The 22,712-nt window shown below is 44.8% G+C and overlaps 1 protein-coding gene across 4 annotated transcripts in view; it reads right to left on the bottom strand.

Moving 5' to 3' along the window:
* B9D1 (B9 domain containing 1) overlaps positions 1 to 22,712 on the bottom strand; it is a 53,370-nt gene that overhangs the window by 7,219 nt on the left and 23,439 nt on the right. For all 4 annotated transcript variants that reach the window (XR_012226520.1, XM_073558457.1, XM_073558456.1 and 1 more), the window contains exon 6: positions 5,290 to 5,357. Coding sequence is in view for 3 of the 4 variants with exons in the window: in XM_073558457.1 (XP_073414558.1) it covers positions 5,290 to 5,357 (68 nt within the window). In the remaining variant the exon portion in view is untranslated. The remainder of the gene's footprint in view (positions 1 to 5,289; positions 5,358 to 22,712) is intronic.

Genomic DNA, 22,712 nt, shown 5'->3' with positions numbered 1-22,712 from the left:
AGAATATAACTACTATAATACTGCCCCCTATGTACAAGAATATAACTACTATAATACTGCTCCCTATGTACAAGAATATAACTACTATAATACTGCTCCTATGTACAAGAATATAACTACTATAGTACTGCCCCCTATGTACAAGAATATAACTACAATAATACTGCTTCTATGTACAAGAATATAACTACTATAATACGGTCCCTATATACAAGAATATAACTACTATAATACTGCTCCTATGTACAAGAATGCAACTACTATAATACTGCCCCTACGTACAAGAATAGAACTACTATAATACTGCCCCTATGTACAAGAATATAACTACTATAATACTGTCCCTATGTACAAGAATATAACTACTATAATACTGCCCCCTATGTACAAGAATATAACTACTATAATACTGCCCCTATGTACAAGAATATAACTGCTATAATACTGCCCCTATGTACAAGAATGCAACTACTATAATACTGCCCCTATGTACAAGAATAGAACTACTATAATACTGCCCCTATGTACAAGAATATAACTACTATAATACTGTCCCTATGTACAAGAATATAACTACTATAATACTGCCCCCTATGTACAAGAATATAACTACTATAATACTGCCCCCTATGTACAAGAATATAACTACTATAATACTGCCCCTATGTACAAGAATATAACTACTATAATACTGCCCCTATGTACAAGAATATAACTACTATAGTACTGCCCCATGTACAAGAATATAACTACTATAATACTGCCCCCTATGTACAAGAATATAACTACTATAACACTGCCCACTATGTACAAGAATATAACTACTATAATACTGCCCCCTATGTACAAGAATATAACTACTATAATACTGTCCCTATGTACAAGAATATAACTACTATAATACTGCTCCCTATGTACAGGAATATAACTACTATAACACTGCTCCCTATGTACAAGAATATAACTACTATAATACTGCCCCTATGTACAAGAATATAACTACTATAATACTGCTCCTATGTACAAGAATATAACTACTATAATACTGCCCCCTATGTACAAGAATATAACTACTATAATACTGCCCCCTTATGTACAAGAATATAACTACTATAATACTGCTCCTACGTACAAGAATATAGCTACTATAATACTGCCCCCTATGAACAAGAATATAACTACTATAATACTTCCCCTATGTACAAGAATATAACTACTATAATACTGCCCCCTATGTACAAGAATATAACTACTATAATACTGCTCCCTATGTACAAGAATATAACTACTATAATACTGCCCCTATGTACAAGAATATAACTACTATAATACTGCTCCTATGTACAAGAATATAACTACTATAACACTGCCCCCTATGTAAAAGAATATAACTACTATAATACTGCCCCCTTATGTACAAGAATATAACTACTATAATACTGCTCCTACGTACAAGAATATAGCTACTATAATACTGCCCCCTATGTACAAGAATATAACTACTATAATACTTCCCCTATGTACAAGAATATAACTACTATAATACTGCTCCTATGTACAAGAATATAACTACTATAATACTGTCCCCTATGTACAAGAATATAACTACTATAATACTGTCCCCTATGTACAAGAATATAACTACTATAATACTGCTCCTATGTACAAGAATATAACTACTATAATACTGCCCCTATGTACAAGAATATAACTACTATAATACTGCTCCCTATGTACAAGAATATAACTACTATATTACTGTCCCCTATGTACAAGAATATAACTACTATAATACTGCCCCCTATGTACAAGAATATAACTACTATAATACTGCTCCCTATGTACAAGAATATAACTACTATAATACTGCCCCTATGTACAAGAATATAACTACTATAATACTGTCCCTATGTACAAGAATATAACTACTATAATACTGCCCCCTATGTACAAGAATATAACTACTATAATACTGCCCCTATGTACAAGAATATAACTGCTATAATACTGCCCCTATGTACAAGAATGCAACTACTATAATACTGCCCCTATGTACAAGAATAGAACTACTATAGTACTGCCCCATGTACAAGAATATAACTACTATAATACTGCCCCCTATGTACAAGAATATAACTACTATAACACTGCCCACTATGTACAAGAATATAACTACTATAATACTGCCCCCTAGGTACAAGAATATAACTACTATAATACTGTCCCTATGTACAAGAATATAACTACTATAATACTGCCCCTATGTACAAGAATATAACTACTATAAAACTGCTCCTATGTACAAGAATATAACTACTATAATACTGCTCCCTATGTACAGGAATATAACTACTATAACACTGCTCCCTATGTACAAGAATATAACTACTATAATACTGCCCCTATGTACAAGAATATAACTACTATAATACTGCTCCTATGTACAAGAATATAACTACTATAATACTGCCCCCTATGTACAAGAATATAACTACTATAATACTGCCCCCTTATGTACAAGAATATAACTACTATAATACTGCTCCTACGTACAAGAATATAGCTACTATAATACTGCCCCCTATGTACAAGAATATAGCTACTATAATACTGCCCCCTATGAACAAGAATATAACTACTATAACACTGCCCCCTATGTAAAAGAATATAACTACTATAATACTGCCCCCTTATGTACAAGAATATAACTACTATAATACTGCTCCTACGTACAAGAATATAGCTACTATAATACTGCCCCCTATGTACAAGAATATAACTACTATAATACTTCCCCTATGTACAAGAATATAACTACTATAATACTGCCCCTATATACAATATAACTACTATAATACTGCCCCCTATGTACAAGAATATAACTACTATAATACTGCTCCCTATGTACAAGAATATAACTACTATAATACTGCCCCTATGTACAAGAATATAACTACTATAATACTGCTCCTATGTACAAGAATATAAATACTATAATACTGCTCATATGTACAAGAATATAACTACTATAATACTGCCCCTATGTACAAGAATATAACTACTATAATACTGCTCCTATGTACAAGAATATAACTACTATAATACTGCCCCCTATATACAAGATTATAACTACTATAATACTGCTCTTATGTACAAGAATATAAATACTATAATACTGCTCATATGTACAAGAATATAACTACTATAATACTGCCCCTATGTACAAGAATATAACTACTATAATACTGCTCCTATGTACAAGAATATAGCTACTATAATACTGCCCCCATGTACAAGAATATAACTACTATAATACTGCCCCCTATATACAAGATTATAACTACTATAATACTGCTCCTATGTACAAGCATAGTACTATAATAATGAGAATTTCATGGTCAGACCTTGTAGTGGATTTGCTGTGAAGTCCACACCTACGAAGAGCAATAATCGTTCTGAATAATCTCTCACTTTAGACCGATGGCCTCCAAATAGTTTAGAAATGGCCTTATAACCCTTCTTCGCCTGATGGACAGTGTCAGTTGCTTCTCTAAGATTGCTGATGTCTTTGCTGAATCCTGAATGCTCCAGACCAGCAACATGCCAAAACTTCTGCTTTTATAGCTGTGGAAGCATTAAGGGTGTACTTACTTTTTCACACAGCTTTGGGATTTTTGAGCTCATTTTTGGTAAATAAATAATGACAAGATGTAGTCTTGTGTAGTCCTACCTCTAAGGAAGAGGGTGTACTTAGTTTTTCTCAAAATACTGACCCTAATATATGAGTAAATGATATTTACAATAGAATATTAATATGCTACTATGTCCCTGGCCCTCGACATAGACCGGAGTGATGGTTCTGCCTCCATCTCACCGTGGTGTATGGAGATGGATGCGCCGGTGACGCATGCTATCGCATCAATCATATTGACGTTGGGTTGGGGGGGGCGTAGCTGGTTCCTGTCTGGTTGGTTTAGCATCTGTGGTGGGTGAGCGAGGCTGCGGTAAAAGACTTAGCAGCTTGACGTTGTGTAATTAAAGACGTGTTTAATTCACTTATAATGCAGCTTTCCCGCCGCTCCGTCTCGGCGATAATGGACCGGACAAATTAAGGAGCGCTGTTCAGGCTGGCGCTCTCATGTCCAGTGGGCACTTCATGGCTGATGAAGGTGACCTTCATTCTGGACCACAAGGAGAGAATTACCCTTGTTTTGTTCTAGATGTATGATAGACAGTGAAAGGAGGGGTGGTCACGCAATCACACGGGTATGCGGAACCCATGTTCTCGTGATTGGTGAGGTTCAACCTCTGTGGGTAGGTTTTACATTTTATTGCTGGTACAATCCCCTTTAACGATTTAAAGGGGTTGTCCAGGACTGATCCACTGGGTCGATAGTGCCCTGACACTCTACACCCCGACCAATAATCAAAGGACATAAATAGTTCTCCATACACTGCATAGTGGCCATTATCGGTACTGCAACTCAAAATAACATTCACTTCAATGGGATATGAGCTATAATACCGCAGAACGACCACTAGACAGTGCTGATTGGATGGGGTGTCAGATATCAGTACACCGCTGATCTATCCTGAGGATAGTTTATCAATATGTCAGTCCAGAAAAAAACCCTGAAATAATTAGAACAGTCTTGGACAGATTGAATAAAAATATGACATAGCAAGATCCATCAACAGCAGTGAGCCTGCTTGTTGGTGGTTTCCAGGTAGACACATTTTTTTCTACATAGTGTGAAAATTATTGAAGTCTCCAGAATCGGACACACGGATGCGCTATTTCTAGCGGGCGAAGAATAAGTGATCAGGATCAGAGTTGGCTCCCCATCTGTAACACTGCGCGCTACCAAAGCATAAACCACTTGTAAGTCTCCTTCTGCACAAGCGCCAATTATGTACTCGGCACAAGACGCAATTTCTATTGTGTACTCAGAAATAATCAGACTCCATCCTCAGCCGACTCGTGCCTCCACTATGTGATTCCTGGAACTGAACCTGATCCCAGGATTAAAAAGGAAATACCGAGAACTCCTGAAAACGGTCCACGCACAGAATCCAAGACTGACGCGTTTCACGGACCTTGCCCACACAATGTGACATGGACGTGTTTTCTTTATGCGCCTCTTGCAGTAAAGTCACCGGTATCTTCTAATGAGGGATTACAGAACCCTGTTCCCGGGATCGTTGGGTGCTCAGGGGGGGGTCAGACTCTTGGTGACCAGAAAGTCAAGAAAGTCCCTTTAAAAAGGACAAAGTTTGAACCAGCCTTACCTTCTCTACCATCACCTTGAGCCACGACTTTTGGGTCTGTGAATTCCGGCCGGTGACCTGTGAGCCAGCTGTGGAGGGAAGGCAAGAACATATTAATATAGACAAGGGGTACAATAAGGCGATATTTGGGAAAAAAAAAAAACAAACTGTCACATACAGCCTCAGAAGAACTCCCTGAACTGGGCATCATCCCTACGGATTCCAGATTACCACTGCAATAAAGACGTGGACAGAGGGCCTGTGCCATACACAAAGGGACCCTGGAGGACTGTAGAGATTTACTGGGGTCCCAAGTAAAAATACAACCTCCCATATAAACTCTAACACACACTCCGTGAGGAAGAAAATATCTAAAGGGGTTGTTTGGCTTCCAAGTAGTTCTTTAAGTCCTCTTTTCATGACTACCATCAGCCAAAGTGGATCCAGGGAGATTCTCTTCCTCTGAAGGACAAGACATGTCTGTACGTTACACAGTTTTTACTTGAAATCTGAGAGCTTTAAGCGTAATACTTCATTTGCCATGCGGGGGTGCTGTAGGGAAATTGAACTCTTTATTGTCTGTTTTTTTTTTTCAAAATACCCTATGAGGTCTTTCAGTCAGGACTTTTATCTACTAGACAAAGCATTTCGCGCTCTAGAAGACTTGCCATGTACATTATTTGCACATAACGTTCACTGATTTCAATGAGAACTGTGTAGTACCTTTTGTACCCTCCCGGGGAGCTGCTGGTAAATAGAGCACATTACACTATAGATTATAGACGATTTCTGGGGTAGTGGAGAGGGTAACGCTTGCTCAGGTCATTTTCTGTAGACCCTGAAAAAAAAAAAAAACCTTTTTGTAAGAAAAGTGGACAAACCCCCCTTTTATCGTATGCACGAAAATATATATACTTAGACCACAACTCCCTTGGAATTTGTAGTTTGTCATAGACAGGGGTGTAAGAGTGGGACAAGGGAGAGCATCACAGGTTAGAGAGAGGACTGTTCCTCAGTCTATAAAGGCATTATTAGCGGTGCCCATAATATAATATCCCGAGGTCGGGCAAGCATATTACAGCTAATTTCATAGGAAGCTGAATGATCTCTCGGGAAGAATGCTCCGTTATTTGCATCAATTGTAGAAAGTCTAATGCTGTACATGAAAGCGAACGTCCCTTTAATCACAGAGCCTATTTGCAGGCATTTAAATATTCAGAATGACGGCACTTTTAGCTTTAATGGGGGAGTTCATGCCGTTAACATTTTTTTGCAAAAACTGTTTGATAATTTTCATGTTACAAACATAATAAGATGGGAGAGAGAGAGAGGATTAGAGGACACACGACGCTCCTCCCGTCATCACCTCGCGGAGACGGCAAAATGCCGATATAGCAGCAAGGTAATAGGACGCAACAAGATGCAAGAGCAAGCGACGTCACTGAGGCTCAAGAGCAAGCGACGTCACTGAGGCTCAAGAGCAAGCGACGTCACTGAGGCTCAAGAGCAAGCGACGTCACTGAGGCTCAAGAGCAAGCGACGTCACTGAGGCTCAAGAGGAAGAGGCGACACTGAGGCTCAAGAGCAAGCGACGTCACTGAGGCTCAAGAGCAAGCGACGTCACTGAGGCTCAAGAGCAAGCGACGTCACTGAGGCTCAAGAGCAAGCGACGTCACTGAGGCTCAAGAGCAAGCGACGTCACTGAGGCTCAAGAGCAAGCGACGTCACTGAGGCTCAAGAGGAAGAGACGACACTGAGGCTCAAGAGCAAGCGACGTCACTGAGGCGCAAGAGCAAGCGACGTCACTGAGGCTCATGAGCAAGCGACGTCACTGAGGCGCAAGAGCAAGCGACGTCACTGAGGCTCAAGAGGAAGAGACGACACTGAGGCTCAAGAGCAAGCGACGTCACTGAGGCTCATGAGCAAGCGACGTCACTGAGGCTCATGAGCAAGCGACGTCACTGAGGCGCAAGAGCAAGCGACGTCACTGAGGCGCAAGAGCAAGCGACATCACTGAGGCTCAAGAGCAAGCGACGTCACTGAGGTGCAAGAGCAAGCGACGTCAATGAAGCTCAAGAGGAAGAGACGACACTGAGGCGAAAGAGGAAGCGACGTCACTGAGGTTCAAGAGGAAGCGACGTCACTGATGCTCAAGAGCAAGCGACGTCACTGAGGCTCAAGAGCAAGCGACGTCACTGAGGCTCAAGAGCAAGCGACGTCACTGAGGCTCAAGAGGAAGAGACGACACTGAGGCTCAAGAGCAAGCGACGTCACTGAGGCTCATGAGCAAGCGTCGTCACTGAGGCTCATGAGCAAGCGACGTCACTGAGGCGCAAGAGCAAGCGACGTCACTGAGGCGCAAGAGCAAGCGACGTCACTGAGGCGCAAGAGCAAGCGACGTCACTGAGGCGCAAGAGCAAGCGACGTCACTGAGGCGCAAGAGCAAGCGACGTCACTGAGGCGCAAGAGCAAGCGACGTCACTGAGGCGCAAGAGCAAGCGACGTCACTGAGGCGCAAGAGCAAGCGACATCACTGAGGCGCAAGAGCAAGCGACGTCACTGAGGTGCAAGAGCAAGCGACGTCAATGAAGCTCAAGAGGAAGAGACGACACTGAGGCGAAAGAGGAAGCGACGTCACTGAGGTTCAAGAGGAAGCGACGTCACTGATGCTCAAGAGCAAGCGATGTCACTGAGGCTCATGAGCAAGCGACGTCACTGAGGCTCAAGAGGAATAGACGACACTGAGGCTCAAGAGCAAGCGACGTCACTGAGGCTCATGAGCAAGCGACGTCACTGAGGCTCATGAGCAAGCGACGTCACTGAGGCTCATGAGCAAGCGACGTCACTGAGGCGCAAGAGCAAGCGACGTCACTGAGGCGCAAGAGCAAGCGACGTCACTGAGGCGCAAGAGCAAGCGACGTCACTGAGGCGCAAGAGCAAGCGACGTCACTGAGGCGCAAGAGCAAGCGACGTCACTGAGGCGCAAGAGCAAGCGACGTCAATGAAGCTCAAGAGGAAGCGACGTCACTGAGGTGAAAGAGGAAGCGACGTCACTGATGCTCAAGAGGAAGCGACGTCACTGATGCTCAAGAGCAAGCGACGTCACTGAGGCTCATGAGCAAGCGACGTCACTGAGGCTCAAGAGCAAGCGACGTCACTGAGGTGCAAGAGCAAGCGACGTCAATGAAGCTCAAGAGGAAGCGACGTCACTGATGCTCAAGAGGAAGCGACGTCACTGATGCTCAAGAGGAAGCGACGTCACTGATGCTCAAGAGGAAGCGACGTCACTGATGCTCAAGAGGAAGCGACGTCACTGATGCTCAAGAGGAAGCGACGTCACTGATGCTCAAGAGGAAGCGACGTCACTGATGCTCAAGAGGAAGCGACGTCACTGATGCTCAAGAGGAAGCGACGTCACTGATGCTCAAGAGGAAGCGACGTCACTGATGCTCAAGAGGAAGCGACGTCACTGATGCTCAAGAGGAAGCGACGTCACTGATGCTCAAGAGGAAGCGACGTCACTGATGCTCAAGAGCAAGCGACGTCACTGAGGCTCATGAGCAAGCGACGTCACTGAGGCTCAAGAGCAAGCGACGTCACTGAGGTGCAAGAGCAAGCGACGTCAATGAAGCTCAAGAGGAAGAGGCGACACTGAGGCGCAAGAGGAAGCGACGTCACTGAGGTTCAAGAGGAAGCGACGTCACTGATGCTCAAGAGGAAGCGACGTCACTGATGCTCAAGAGGAAGCGACGTCACTGAGGCGAAGGAGGAAGCGACATCACTGAGATGCAAGAGGAAGTGAAATCAGATGCAAAGGAAGTGATGTCACTGAGATGCAAGAGGAAGTGATGTCACTGAGGAGAAAGAGGAAGTGACGTCACGGAGATGCAGGAAAATTGGACGTCAATGAGATGCAGGAAGAAGTGACATCACTGAGGTCCAATATTACAAAAAATGTTCAAAATGGGGGAGGGGAACACAGTAAAATTTCTCTTTTGAAGTCTGGGAAATTTACATACAACATATGTAAGGAGTCTCAGAAGGTGAAGAGTCCTGATCCTTTTTAATTATACAAGCTAGTCAAATGGAGAATACCCATGCCACACGAGTCTCTGTTCATTCATTTCCATTGACAAGATCTAATATATACTGAAAAGCCAAAAGTGATGTCATAAAAGCTGCTGTGACATCAGTGACACACAGAGAGGAATCAAGAAGGGCGGATCCTCAGGACAGAGTCTTATGACTCCTGAGGAAGGTAAAGAATAGGGATTATTCGGGATGACGGGGGAGTATCTCTTCCGCAGAGGAAGCGGAGAGGTGTAATTCAATGTAAAGTGCGATCAAAAATGGACTTTATGTGCCCATAACCTGGTTTATGGATAGCCGAAGCTTCTCTGAAGTTTTTCTGGGATTCATATTGGCTGGGAGGATTGAGAGTTGTTTAGGAAGCTGCGCGGCGGGCATTTTTATAAAAAAATGTATTAATAAAAAGGTCTTTATACATTGAGCAGATCCCGGTTCACTCAAGACAGGCTGATTTTTTGCAAATTGGAGACAAAAAGATCTATCAAAAGCAACTTGCTGTCACACGAATACAAAGGGATAAGGGAAGGGGAGCCAAACACTAGGGAAGAGGAAAGCAGAGACCCCTAGGACTGATCTAACGTCACCCTGTCTGTCCCACCATCCCTACATAGGTTCCGCACCTATCGCCGAACAGGAAACCTAGTCCCCGTGTGACCCTGGTGATAGGCCCTGCATCGGGAAGGACAGGATAGTGCTAGTCAATCCCACTAACACTAAAGACAGTAAGGATAAATGAAACTAGGGGGACACTGGAGTAGATTCAGAGAGAAACGCCAATGCCCTCTAAACTCCAGGAGGACTTTAGCAGACTGCTACAGCTCCAAGCTTGAACCGAGAAGTGCAAATAGGAAATAACGCCCGCACCTCCCAACAGGAAGTAGGGAGTTATAAACACCCAGGTCCAGGTGTGGTCATTAGCACTGGGGGAGGTGGCCACTAGTCTGCAAAGCAAACAACTGTGACCTTCTGCAGACAGATGCAGTGCCTCTGACACATCCGTGACACTTGCTTACGGTTTCCATGTAGCAGCAGCTTTATTTTCCTGCACGCGTTCCGGTGGGAAATCAGTAGAAAGGCTGCAATGCACGAGCACTTAGAATGGGATCAAGCAGGCAGCGTCATGCTGTATGGAGGACGAGGCCGGTAATTACCTGTCAGCATCGTTATCAGGCCATCCTGCAGGTCACCGACTGGTTTAGAGAGCACAAGAGAAAATTCACTGAATAATATTCTGTCCTCAGACAATGAATCGGGACGGCCGCGATATAACCAAAGGAAAAAGCTGCTCCAGCCGGTCTGTAGCAGATAACGGCTCTCCGGGATCAATGCAAATTTCACAGATGTCACTCCATAATAGCTGAATAGATTTCTAGGAAAGTCTTCAGCCTCCAGGACTGGCACAGCACAAATAGTAGAACAATCCTGTGTTTTGGAAAGTTTTTTTCAGAAGTATTTATACTGAAATCCACTTTTAACTATTGTAATGGTCTGTTGTACCTGTAGAGGGCACTGCAGGCAAAGCGGCAGAACCAATGTGCACCATTAGCACCAATCAGCTTGCAAAAGCGAGGAAGGCAGGACTGAACACACTGGACAGTTCCTTGAAATGTTCACTGATTGATAATGTAATAAACAGACAATATGCAAATCACTTTATGCAAAAATGTTATTGTCTTACCCCTGAAAAATCTACTTAAAATGCTGGCAACAGTGGGGGCTGGTCTTTGTCTCTAGTGGTCAGGTCTCTCTGTACAGAAAGTGAGGTCGGATCTTTGTCCCTCTGTACAGGAAGAGAGGTCGGATCTTTGTCCCTCTGTACAGGAAGTGAGGTCGGATCTTTGTCCCTCTGTACAGGAAGTGAGGTCGGATCTTTGTCCCTCTGTACAGGAAGTGAGGTCGGATCTTTGTCCCTCTGTACAGGAAGTGAGGTCGGATCTTTGTCCCTCTGTACAGGAAGTGAGGTCGGATCTTTGTCCCTCTGTACAGGAAGTGAGGTCGGATCTTTGTCCCTCTGTACAGGAAGTGAGGTCGGATCTTTGTCCCTCTGTACAGGAAGAGAGGTCGGATCTTTGTCCCTCTGTACAGGAAGAGAGGTCGGATCTTTGTCCCTCTGTACAGGAAGTGAGGTCGGATCTTTGTCCCTCTGTACAGGAAGTGAGGTCGGATCTTTGTCCCTCTGTACAGGAAGTGAGGTCGGATCTTTGTCCCTCTGTACAGGAAGTGAGGTCGGATCTTTGTCCCTCTGTACAGGAAGTGAGGTCGGATCTTTGTCCCTCTGTACAGGAAGTGAGGTCGGATCTTTGTCCCTCTGTACAGGAAGTGAGGTCGGATCTTTGTCCCTCTGTACAGGAAGTGAGGTCGGATCTTTGTCCCTCTGTACAGGAAGTGAGGTCGGATCTTTGTCCCTCTGTACAGGAAGTGAGGTCGGATCTTTGTCTCTGTACAGGAAGTGAGGTCGGATCTTTGTCTCTGTACAGGAAGTGAGGTCGGATCTTTGTCTCTGTACAGGAAGTGAGGTTGGATCTTTGTCTCTGTACAGGAAGTGAGGTTGGATCTTTGTATCGCTACAGGAAGTGAGGTCAGATCTTTGTATCTACATGATATAAGGCTGGATATTTGTCGCTCTACAATTCAGGTCTTTGTCTCTCTTCATGAAGTGGTGGCAGGTCTTAGTTTCTCAAGAGGAAATGGGAGTGGGTCTTTGCTTCTCTACAGGAAGTCAGGGTGGCTCTTTATCGTTCTTCAGGAAGGGAGGACACATCTTTTCTTCTCTACAAGAAGTGGAGGTGGGTCTTTGTCTCTCTACAGGAAGTGGGGCAGGTCTTGATCTTTCTGCTCCTGCTCTCCTATTTATCAAACTGTATACAGGCATAAAAGGATAGGACTTTCAGTTTAGGGCAAAAAAAGCCAAGAAATAATGGTAGAGATGATACATCTTGTGAAGTGAGAAAGAGAAAGTTCTAGAACCTATAGTGCTTACAGAATCACAATGAAGAGCAACCACCTACTAAAAAAAGAAAGAGTGGATGGCAAAGTACAAAGCAGGAGAGGACAGTTCCTGGACTTATTAGATACTAAAAGCAGTTCTACCTTGCTGTGGTTGATGAGGGGAGGCACCACCATGCTTTTCTAGAGGCTTTGTGTTACTGGATAGATTAGACTCTGTGTACCTGGATAGCACTAGTTTAAAATTACACGGGACATATTTGCAATGGGTTAAACAGAAACCCTGAAGATTATTTTTGTAAGAGATGAGAACTATATTTCTGAATTAGTAGTATATTATTACATTTGCTGATTAGTCCTCGTTTCCCGCATCGTCTATTACTGAAATGTATTTTTCGTACTGGAATGTAATAATCGGATAGCAGCATTTTTCCACTAATTGCTTCATTAAGTTTATGTAATGAGTAGACAGACTGTTAGCTTGTGCTAAAGGACAACTGCTGTAAAATCTTACGATACTTTGGATGAGTAATGGTAATTTCAGGGCAACATGTGTGTGAAATACTCTGTTGTGGGTCGATAAATGGACTGGATTGGTGTACCAATAGATTGTGAAGTCTATCAAGAAACTAATGGGTCATTAAAGGTCCAAGGTGGCCACTGTTGGTCACATACAAGTGGCCACACACCTTAGTTGGCCAAAGGGTTAATTTCACCTATTGCTTTCGCTCCTGACACTCCCATACACATGCATGCTCAGATCTGGAAAGTGTGCAAGTGTTCTGGAGAGTTAGATACTGGAAACTTCTCTGATGGTAGCTCAACTGTAAGAACAAAAGGATGGTGCATGTTAAAACTCAACATGCCTGATCGCTTCTTTTCCCTTGACATCTGCTGTTTAGGGAGCCCTACACATTAGATGGTTGTCGGGCCCCACCAAAGTCAACACGCAGAAGTTTCTCCCATGTATATGGCCACCTTTACTGGGATTTATCAGAGATGTCTGTATTCAAGAGATTTGTGGGGTGAACCATACCATTGGATACTTCACATCACATGGACGCTATGGATTTATATTGGGCCCCGTTGGGTATTGTCATAAACTCTGAACTGTTACCATGTCCGTCACATGGAGGCTACGGATTCATAGTAGGTCTCATTGGCTTTTGCTATGAACTCAGGACTGTTACCATAGGTGAAAATTGGACTATTCCAATTGATACTGGGTCCTGTTGGGATTTTGCCATCAATTGTGAGACGGTTACGCGTGGACATGGACTCTACTGATTCATAACAGGTCTCATTGGTCTTCGTTATGGACTCAGAGCCATTACACAAGAATTTTTATGGACTCTACGGATTTATACCAGGTCCTGTTGGGTTTTGTCATGGACTCCGGACTGTTACCATGGACTCCGGACTGTTACCATGGACAGCAATTGGACTATTCAGATTTATACCGGGTCCTGTTGGGTTTTGTCATGGACTCCGGACCGATACCATGGGCAGCAATTGAACTATTTAGATTTATAATGGGTCCTGGTTTTGCCATGGGTGTGACATGGATTTTAACTGGGTTTTACTACGGACTCTTACTTTAAAGGGAAAAAATTGGCAGAACGCAGCCCTACTCTTGTAGGTAAATGTAAGAACATTTGTGATGGATGCTTTAACTCCAGAGTAAACTAACCTAGTATCACATATTACCAACTCTGCAGTCGCCTCCTGTATCACAGTAGGCTCAGCTTGCATCGGGAGATAGGTCTGATGTTTGCAGTCATACACAGTCAACCCTTGCTCCATTACTTGTTCCAAGTCTTTCCCCGGGGTGACGGTCTGTAATGAAGTCACATGCCAGACTCCATGACACTCGCCATTTGTGGTTCCAGTTCTTGGACGTAAATCATTATCCCATTGCTTTCTTGGCAGCAAATTGTTGGCTAATTTAGATGCCTACATCTGCCAAACCCGCTAATCCACATATTAATGAGAGCGGCGCCCCGGTCCGGTTTGTTTGATGGGTGGATTTGAGCCTTGTCATCGCGGATTGTGTGATGTACCAACCCCAGGCGAAAACAATCACACTCAGGAATAACGTAGTCCCTGACCCAGCGTCACACAACCTACCCCTGGGGACTTGTATCATTGCTTCTCATTGGGGGGGAGCACTAGTAAAACTGGCATTAGTTGAAAATTGTGATTAGTGGATGTGATTAGCTGCCATGGAGGTTTCCAAATATCAGAATGGTCTTGTCCCGACACCGATCATAACTACATATATTGGACGCCAGTTACAGGAACCTCAAATGAGATTATGATCAAATAGTGGGAGCTATGAGCGAGTGCACCTATGGCTTTACATGCCTCACCCTGACACTGAGACCCAACTTGCTGACCCGCACAATATCCATCCCTAATTGACGAAATAGAGGCCGTCCTTATGTTAAAAGAAAGCTGATAATTCAGCTCAATGCTCGTGGGTGTAAAATATTCATCTCAAAGCATAAATGGAAAAATATTCTGAAAACTGAAGTATTGGGCACACGGAGCCTCCCCCGCTGGGATTTGATCTGTTAGACTGGCATGAAGAAATGTCACAAGAGAGTTTCCCTGTGATATCATTCATTAAAACGAGAGCGCACAAGATGGCGACTGTAAATGCATACAAAGCTAAATCTTAACCACTGTCTCCTTTACTTGCAAAGTAAAAAAAAATATTCTACACATCCTCCCTTGCTTTAAACGGTATGAACAGTTTTGCAAGCAATGCATCTAAAAAGAAAAATAAAATGAAGCAACTTTGTGAAGTCTCGATTAAAAAAAAAGAAAATCTATTTTTTGTAGACAGCTCCTGTGTTTCCTTAACCATGCCCCATTTTCAAGGTCATTTACCTTTCTCCCTCTGACCTTGCAAGCCCCGTCCCAGCTCAGTTTTGCTCACCTGAAAGTGACATTGTAAGTGTAAAGTTGAAGCATCTCGGTTTCTAGAGCAAGAAACCATCAGAAACCGATAACTCTCTGAAGGATACTATGGCAATGAGGAAATTTGCCATTTCCCCAGGATGCCTTGTTTTTCCTGGGTTCCTCCCAGACCCCTTGATCAGGTAGGAGCAACAGAGGAAGAATCCCTCTATAGGATAGGCGCAGAATGGGTGGAACCGCTCGATCATGTAGGAGTAGCAGGGGAGAAACTCCTTCATCAAGTAGGACCAGGAGGGGCCAATCTCAAACATCAGGTACGAATAACAGGCACAGAACACCTAGATCAGGTAGGAACAGCAGGGGCAGAACCCCTAGATCAGGTATAAAGTGCAGGGGTGAAAGGACTATATCGAGGAGCAACAGCAGGGGCGGAAGCACAAGATCAGTTAAGAACAGCAGGGGCAGAACCACAAGATCAGCTAAGAACAGCAGGGTTGGAACCACATCATCAGTTAAGAACAGCAGTGGCGGAACCACAAGATCAGACAAGAACAGCAGGGGCAGAACCACAAAATCAGATAAGAACAGCAGGGGCGGAAGCACAAGATCAGTTAAGAACAGCAGGGGCAGAACCACAAGATCAGATAAGAACAGCAGGGGCAGAACCACAAGATCAGATAAGAACAGCAGGGGCAGAACCACAAGATCAGTTAAGAACAGCAGGGGCAGAACCACAAAATCAGATAAGAACAGCAGGGGAGGAAGCACAAGATCAGTTAAGAACAGCAGGGGCAGAACCACAAGATCGGACAAGAACAGCAGGGGCAGAACCACAAGATCAGTTAAGAACAGCAGGGGGCAGAACCACAAGATCAGACAAGAACAGCAGGGGCGGGAACAACAAGATCAGTTAAGAACAGCAGTGGCGGAACCACAAGATCAGACAAGAACAGCAGTGGCGGAACCACAAGATCAGACAAGAACAGCAGGGGCGGAACCACAAGATCAGTTAAGAACAGCAGGGGCAGAAACACAAGATCAGATAAGAACAGCAGGGGCAGAACCACAAGATCAGATAAGAACAGCAGGGGCAGAACCACAAGATCAGATAAGAACAGCAGGGGCAGAACCACAAGATCAGTTGAGAACAGCAGGGGCAGAACCACAAGATCAGTTGAGAACAGCAGGGACGGAACCACAAGATCAATTAAGAACAGCAGGGGCGGGAACAACAAGATCAGATAATTAGATCAGAATCTCTAGCTCATGTAGGAACACCTGGGGCAGAACCATTACATCAGATTGGAACTGCAGAGGTGGGTAGAATCAATAGGAGTAGGGATACTCTGGGTTGGAGCAGCAGGGGCAGTACCACATCAAGTAGGAATAGCAGGATCAGTATCCCAAGATCAAGTGCGAACAACAGGGGAGGAACACCTTCAGATGGATAACACAGGGGCATAATGCCTAGATCAGGTAGAAACGGCAGGCGTTGGGAAACTATATGTTGATTTCCAGCTATATAAATGTTTTATACTCCATTTGCTCCAAAGCTTTTAAAAAATTCCCCAGATTTAGTAATGTTGCATCAGAGTATCAACTCCTCTCACAGTCACCCTTAATGTACTGGATTCACCCAGCAGATCACTAGCGCCAAACTTTTCTCTACTTTTTATGACAAGCTAAGCAAGGTAATGCTGCTCAAAAGTGGATCTGGATATCTATAGATCCCCCTCTGTGAGCACATGGACAACAGTAGTGTCCCGCGATGCTAAACTTGCTTCCCTGACCTGTAGGTGAAAAACGATTGGTGAAAACTAGAGACATCTGTCTTACAGTTCGCTGCTGGGAGCTTCAAATAAAAACCTTAAAAGATGAGATATTTTACAAAGAAATATACACGGTATTTTTCTGGCGCTTATTAGCGGTAATACTTGAGCTTGGAGGATGTGGGGACAAGTAAGATGACACTAATGACAACTTTTCTGGCTCCCATTCTTTGGTGTCCTTCCTGTGCTGATGGTTTTCACGCTGGGTGCTAAATGCTCTGCAAAGTGCAGCGCGCTGGGCAATTTCCTTACGGAGACAAGAAAGCGTCGACCAGATGCTTGTTAAAAAGCGAGACAATGTGAGATAAACCCAGCGGCTCAGCTGCTTGCTTTTGCTTCATTGCTCTCCGCCGGCAGCTCCCGGAAGCACCAGAAACCTGTAGTAATTGAGAGGTCTTGTGTAGACATTGCTAGGGGCCAATGGAAGGTACTCTGAGATTTTTAGCCTTGTCTTTATATCATCTGTAATAAATGCCCTTGGATACGACACAAGGGAGAAGCAGCTGGAGGTGCCCCCTACTGCGGGTGGGAGAGGCGGTAACTTTGCCCAGATTAGAAGATATTTGGAATGAGCTACTATCAATGACTTACAGGGGTTATCCAGCACCTCTCACTTCCACAAGGTCGGTAAGACGCACCAGTGACGTGGCACCGGTCAGCCCCTTGCTCGGTCTTGTGAAATTTACTGGTGTGACTTTGGCTACTTTGAAACACTGTGGTGTTCTAGAGAAAACATGGTGTTAAATAGAGTGGGGCTTGGGAAGAAGAGTCCAAGGAGGTGAAGAAGAGTCCAGGCACAGGAAGACCTGACCTGGCAGGAAGGAGGGAGTCTGCTGGGCAAGTTCTCATCTGCTTCTTTATGCCTAACAAGTCCAGGCAAGGTGGGAGCAGAAGAGCCCAGGCAAGGTGGGAGCAGAAGAGCCCAGGCAAGGTGGGAGCAGAAGAGCCCTGGCAAGGTGGGAGCAGAAGAGCCCTGGCAAGGTGGGAGCAGAAGAGCCCAGGCAAGGTGGGAGCAGAAGAGCCCAGGCAAGGTGGGAGCAGAAGAGCCCAGGCAAGGTGGGAGCAGAAGAGCCCAGGCAAGGTGGGAGCAGAAGAGCCCTGGCAAGGTGGGAGCAGAAGAGCCCTGGCAAGGTGGGAGCAGAAGAGCCCAGGCAAGGTGGGAGCAGAAGAGCCCAGGCAAGGTGGGAGCAGAAGAGCCCAGGCAAGGTGGGAGCAGAAGAGCCCAGGCAAGGTGGGAGCAGAAGAGCCCAGGCAAGGTGGGAGCAGAAGAGCCCAGGCAAGGTGGGAGCAGAAGAGCCCAGGCAAGGTGGGAGCAGAAGAGCCCAGGCAAGGTGGGAGCAGAAGAGCCCAGGCAAGGTGGGAGCAGAAGAGCCCAGGCAAGGTGGGAGCAGAAGAGCCCAGGCAAGGTGGGAGCAGAAGAGCCCAGGCAAGATGGGAGCAGAAGAGCCCAGGCAAGATGGGAGCAGAAGAGCCCAGGCAGGGAAAACGTTCAGCCAGCCAGGAAAAAAAATCCAAGCTGGGAAAAAAAAAAGCATGCAGGCAAGGGGAAGGGTGCAGGCAGGCTGGCGCAAAAGTGCAAATAAGAATCCAGGCAGGGAAATTACAGTCCAGAGAAGAAGAGCACATGGAGGAGGCTAGGAGGAGTCTGCTGGGTGATGTAGAAGGGTTAATGTTTTCTTTCTTTTCTAGATGTTGAATTAGCCAGCCTTATAGTCTCATATTCAAGGATTTTATCCTTCTTCGCCCATATGCAATGTATTTAAGATTCTGCAAAAACATGTTATGGGTACATGGTAAATCAAACCATCATGACCTTGAGTAGCAAGGGGGCTACATGAGTCATATTGTTGTAAACGGTATAAGATACAGCATTCTTGTGTGAATAAACAGAAAAGCGAGTGGCTCACAACAAGTGTGCATCCTTACCTCCGAGCGCTCCCCATCTCAGAGCCTTATCTCTTAATTCGGCCTCACTGGTCACCCGGCATATCTGACTTCTGGTCAGAACAAAAGTTTTACCCTTATATGCATATAAGGAAACGCCAGTTAATGAAGACCAATCCACTAGGGCAAAGCCGCCCAGCGGAGACCTCTGCCTATGCCTGGCTCGTCCTCAAATTGTCCAGCGTATTAAAGAGTGATTCAAATTTAATTTTTGTTTTTACTTATTTTGTGCAGCGTGGAAAGTTATGAAACTGTTCAAGTCACTTTATTAGGGAGTGTAAGTGGCTTCCGCTCCATGGCTTTTCCGCAGTTTTATTTGCCTGCCTTCAGCTGCATCAATATCAGAATGCACGGATTTGGAGTACAGATGATGGCGGTGACATGCCACCTCCTGTTGGTGTCTCACCTACAAGCATTTCTGACCTTGTGATGATAAGGTAGCACATATGTTTAGATGGGCATCATAAGCAGTCTCTGTAAGGCACTATTCACACTAACATGAGGTATGCAAACAAAACTAATGCATTAGTATAAGGCGTCAATATCAGGCCTGTTGACGTGTGAATTTTGCCTCCTTCCTGATCAGCATTTTGAATGGGGGTATAACTGGGCCCACTACGGTGCTGAATGGGGGTATAACTGGGCCCGCTACGGTGCCTGTCATTATATAATAGGTTGTCGCAGACACATCCAGGCACGCAGTCACATTTCCCATTCCCTGATATGAGGAGCTTTGCTCTGTGGGATTTCATGCCTGCCCTTTACCGAGTCCTCCCACACATTCTAAATACCACAAGACGACGCTGCTTGGCACGCTCCACGCTGCCGATAATCTTCTTAATGTCTTCCCGTCCTGACTTCATTTGCCGTATTACAAAAAGACCCCCTGGGATGTCAGCGAACAGTAATAAAGCAGTCAGCGCATCCGAGCCGGTGTTCTGATGTACGTCAGGCGGGGGTTACATCTGGTGGAAGAAGAGTCGACCTGATAGCAAATCTATATCACCTAAAGGGACAGACTCATCCATTAGTGTTGCAGATGACGACGTATCTCCGAGAAATCATTGCTGGAGACCACCAACAAGTGCGGGAAACCATCAACAAGCAGGGTTATCCGCCATCGGATCTCATTTGTGGCTTTGACAACTACTGGTGGTGGCCGTACAGTAGACGCAGGAGTTGTCACCGTCTATTACAGCTCTTCTGCCTATACTTTCTTTACTGTAGCATTGGCTTTCCATTCATGAACCAGGAGGCCCAGGATGAACAACGCTCTGTTAAAGGGAAACACGCTACGATTATATTTTTGCTCGAATCTATGGGGACTGATGAAATGGCTCTTAAAAAGAAAAAAAAAAAAAAGCATGGAGGCACATGAGGATCATGCCTCGCAGCCGCCGTGTGCCGTCATTGCCTCGTGTGGTTTTCTAGTAAAACGTGACACAACGTTCACTTTGCCGCAATATATAAGACACACATGGCTACTCCGTGAAGATTTATGAAAAAGGACATTAAAGGTTTTGTCAGCATATTGATTTTTGTTATAAGAAGGATCAGAGCGCTATAAAAAAAAAAAAAAAAAAAGAAGCAATAATACCTCTGCCGATCCAGCGCCGTTCCTGTTCCGACACCCCTGTGCTTCCTTTTGACACTCAGGAAAATGTTTTCTCAGCCAATCACAGGCCACAGTGGTGACACGCCCCATACAGCGATTGGCTGAGTGGCATTTCCCGTTTGTTGAAAGAGACAAAGACAAAAAGACAAGTTGGGAGTCTTGGAATCATCAGAACGGGAGAATTTAGGGATCGGTGGAGCGAACGATTACTTCTTTTCTTTTATGCTACTTTTTAATGTATAACGGTCAAATCTCGTTTTTTTCTGACACAGAGCTCCAAATATCTCCGACGCAGATGTTGTGAAAACTTTAAAAATTCTTGCTGCCTGCAGTCACCACTAGAGGGAGCTGACTGCACAGAGTTTATACATAAGAGTCTGAAATGAGCTCCCTCTAGTGGTGACTGCAAGAAACCTGTATTTTATTATGCAACTATGTCTATGCTGGGAGATTGAAGCTCTGTACATATAATGAAAATAAAAAAGCACTGCGTCCATTATAAAATTGGGCTGGAACATGGAAAAATTTACATTAAACTTACAAATCAGCATGCAAATTTTATATCTTATTTTTTTTGTCAGAGTGCAGAATTCTATCTGTATAAAGAAAATAGAAATCCCCCAAAAAGTTTGCAGTGGCTTGCAGATATTTCTATATTTTCTGTGCCTCGTGCCGTGCTCAGGCCTTTTATAATAAATCAGGCATTTGTAGCTCTGATGCACAGCGTGGCGGTGGAATATGGAGAACATGCTGCACTGTATTATTCAGGAGTGTCACAAGGTGTCTTTCGCCTTGAGGTCCAGTCAATGCACAGTGAAGATGAATGCCCCGTCCTGCTGTCTCTCTCCACAAAGGTCTTTTCTCGCTCCCTCCTGCTAATACAGAGCTGGGTTCTGTGCTCCGTGCAGATTTTTATTCTTGTGATTTGAGAGTTTTTCGGAAAAAAAAAATAAAAAATTCTCATCTGCCGAGCGCTCGGGAATTAAAACGGTGATGGAAATATTTTAAAAAGGAGATGAACTGCTGAGATTAAAGCCCGCCAGCCAACAAGGTGTTAAGAAAATATAACAGAGAAGGCAATCAATCGATTAATGGATTAGAAAGGCCCCAAGTAGAAAGTAATGTTACTATCGATGCCCTGAGAAATATGGGAACCAGTGACATCACAGAGGGGCCGTCCGATGTCCGAGAACCAGTGACATCACAGAGGAGCCGTCCGATGTCCGAGAACCAGTGACATCACAGAGGAGCCGTCCGATGTCCGAGAACCAGTGACATCACAGAGGAGCCGTCCGATGTCCGAGAACCAGTGACATCACAGAGGAGCCGTCCGATGTCCGAGAACCAGTGGCATCACAGAGGAGCCGTCTGACACACAATAACCAGTGATATCACAGGACCCATCTGACATACTGGAACCAGTGACATCACAGAGGAGCCATCTCACATACGGGAACAGTGATATCAGAGGAGCCATCTGACACACGGGAACCAGTGACATCACAGAGGAGCCATCTGACACACGGGAACCAGTGACATCACAGAGGAGCCATCTGACACACGGGAACCAGTGACATCACAGAGGAGCCATCTGACACACGGAAACCAGTGACATCACAGAGGAACCATCTGACATACGGGAACCAGTGACATCACAGAGGAGCCATCCGACACACGGGGACCAGTGACATCACAGAGGAACCATCTGACATACGGGAACCAGTGACATCACAGAGGAGCCATCCGACACACGGGGACCAGTGACATCACAGAGGAGCCATCTGACACACGGGAACCAGTGACATCACAGAGGAGGCATCTGACATACAGAAACCAGTGACATCACAGAGGAACCATCTGACACACGGGAACCAGTGACATCACAGAGGAGCCATCTGACATACAGAAACCAGTGACATCACAGAGGAACCATCTGACATACGGGAACCAGTGACATCACAGAGGAACCATCTAACATACGGGAACCAGTGACATCACAGAGGAGCCATCTGACACACAGGAACCAGTGATATCACAGAGGAACCATCTGACACACGGGAACCAGTGACATCACAGAGGAGCCATCTGACATACAGAAA

Source organism: Dendrobates tinctorius, unplaced genomic scaffold (assembly GCF_039654945.1).
Source record: "Dendrobates tinctorius isolate UK_male_01 unplaced genomic scaffold, ASM3965494v1 ptg000257l, whole genome shotgun sequence".
Lineage (NCBI taxonomy): Eukaryota > Metazoa > Chordata > Amphibia > Anura > Dendrobatidae > Dendrobates > Dendrobates tinctorius.
Note: the sequence above shows the minus strand (reverse complement) of the source record. Positions and strands in the feature narration are given on the sequence as shown.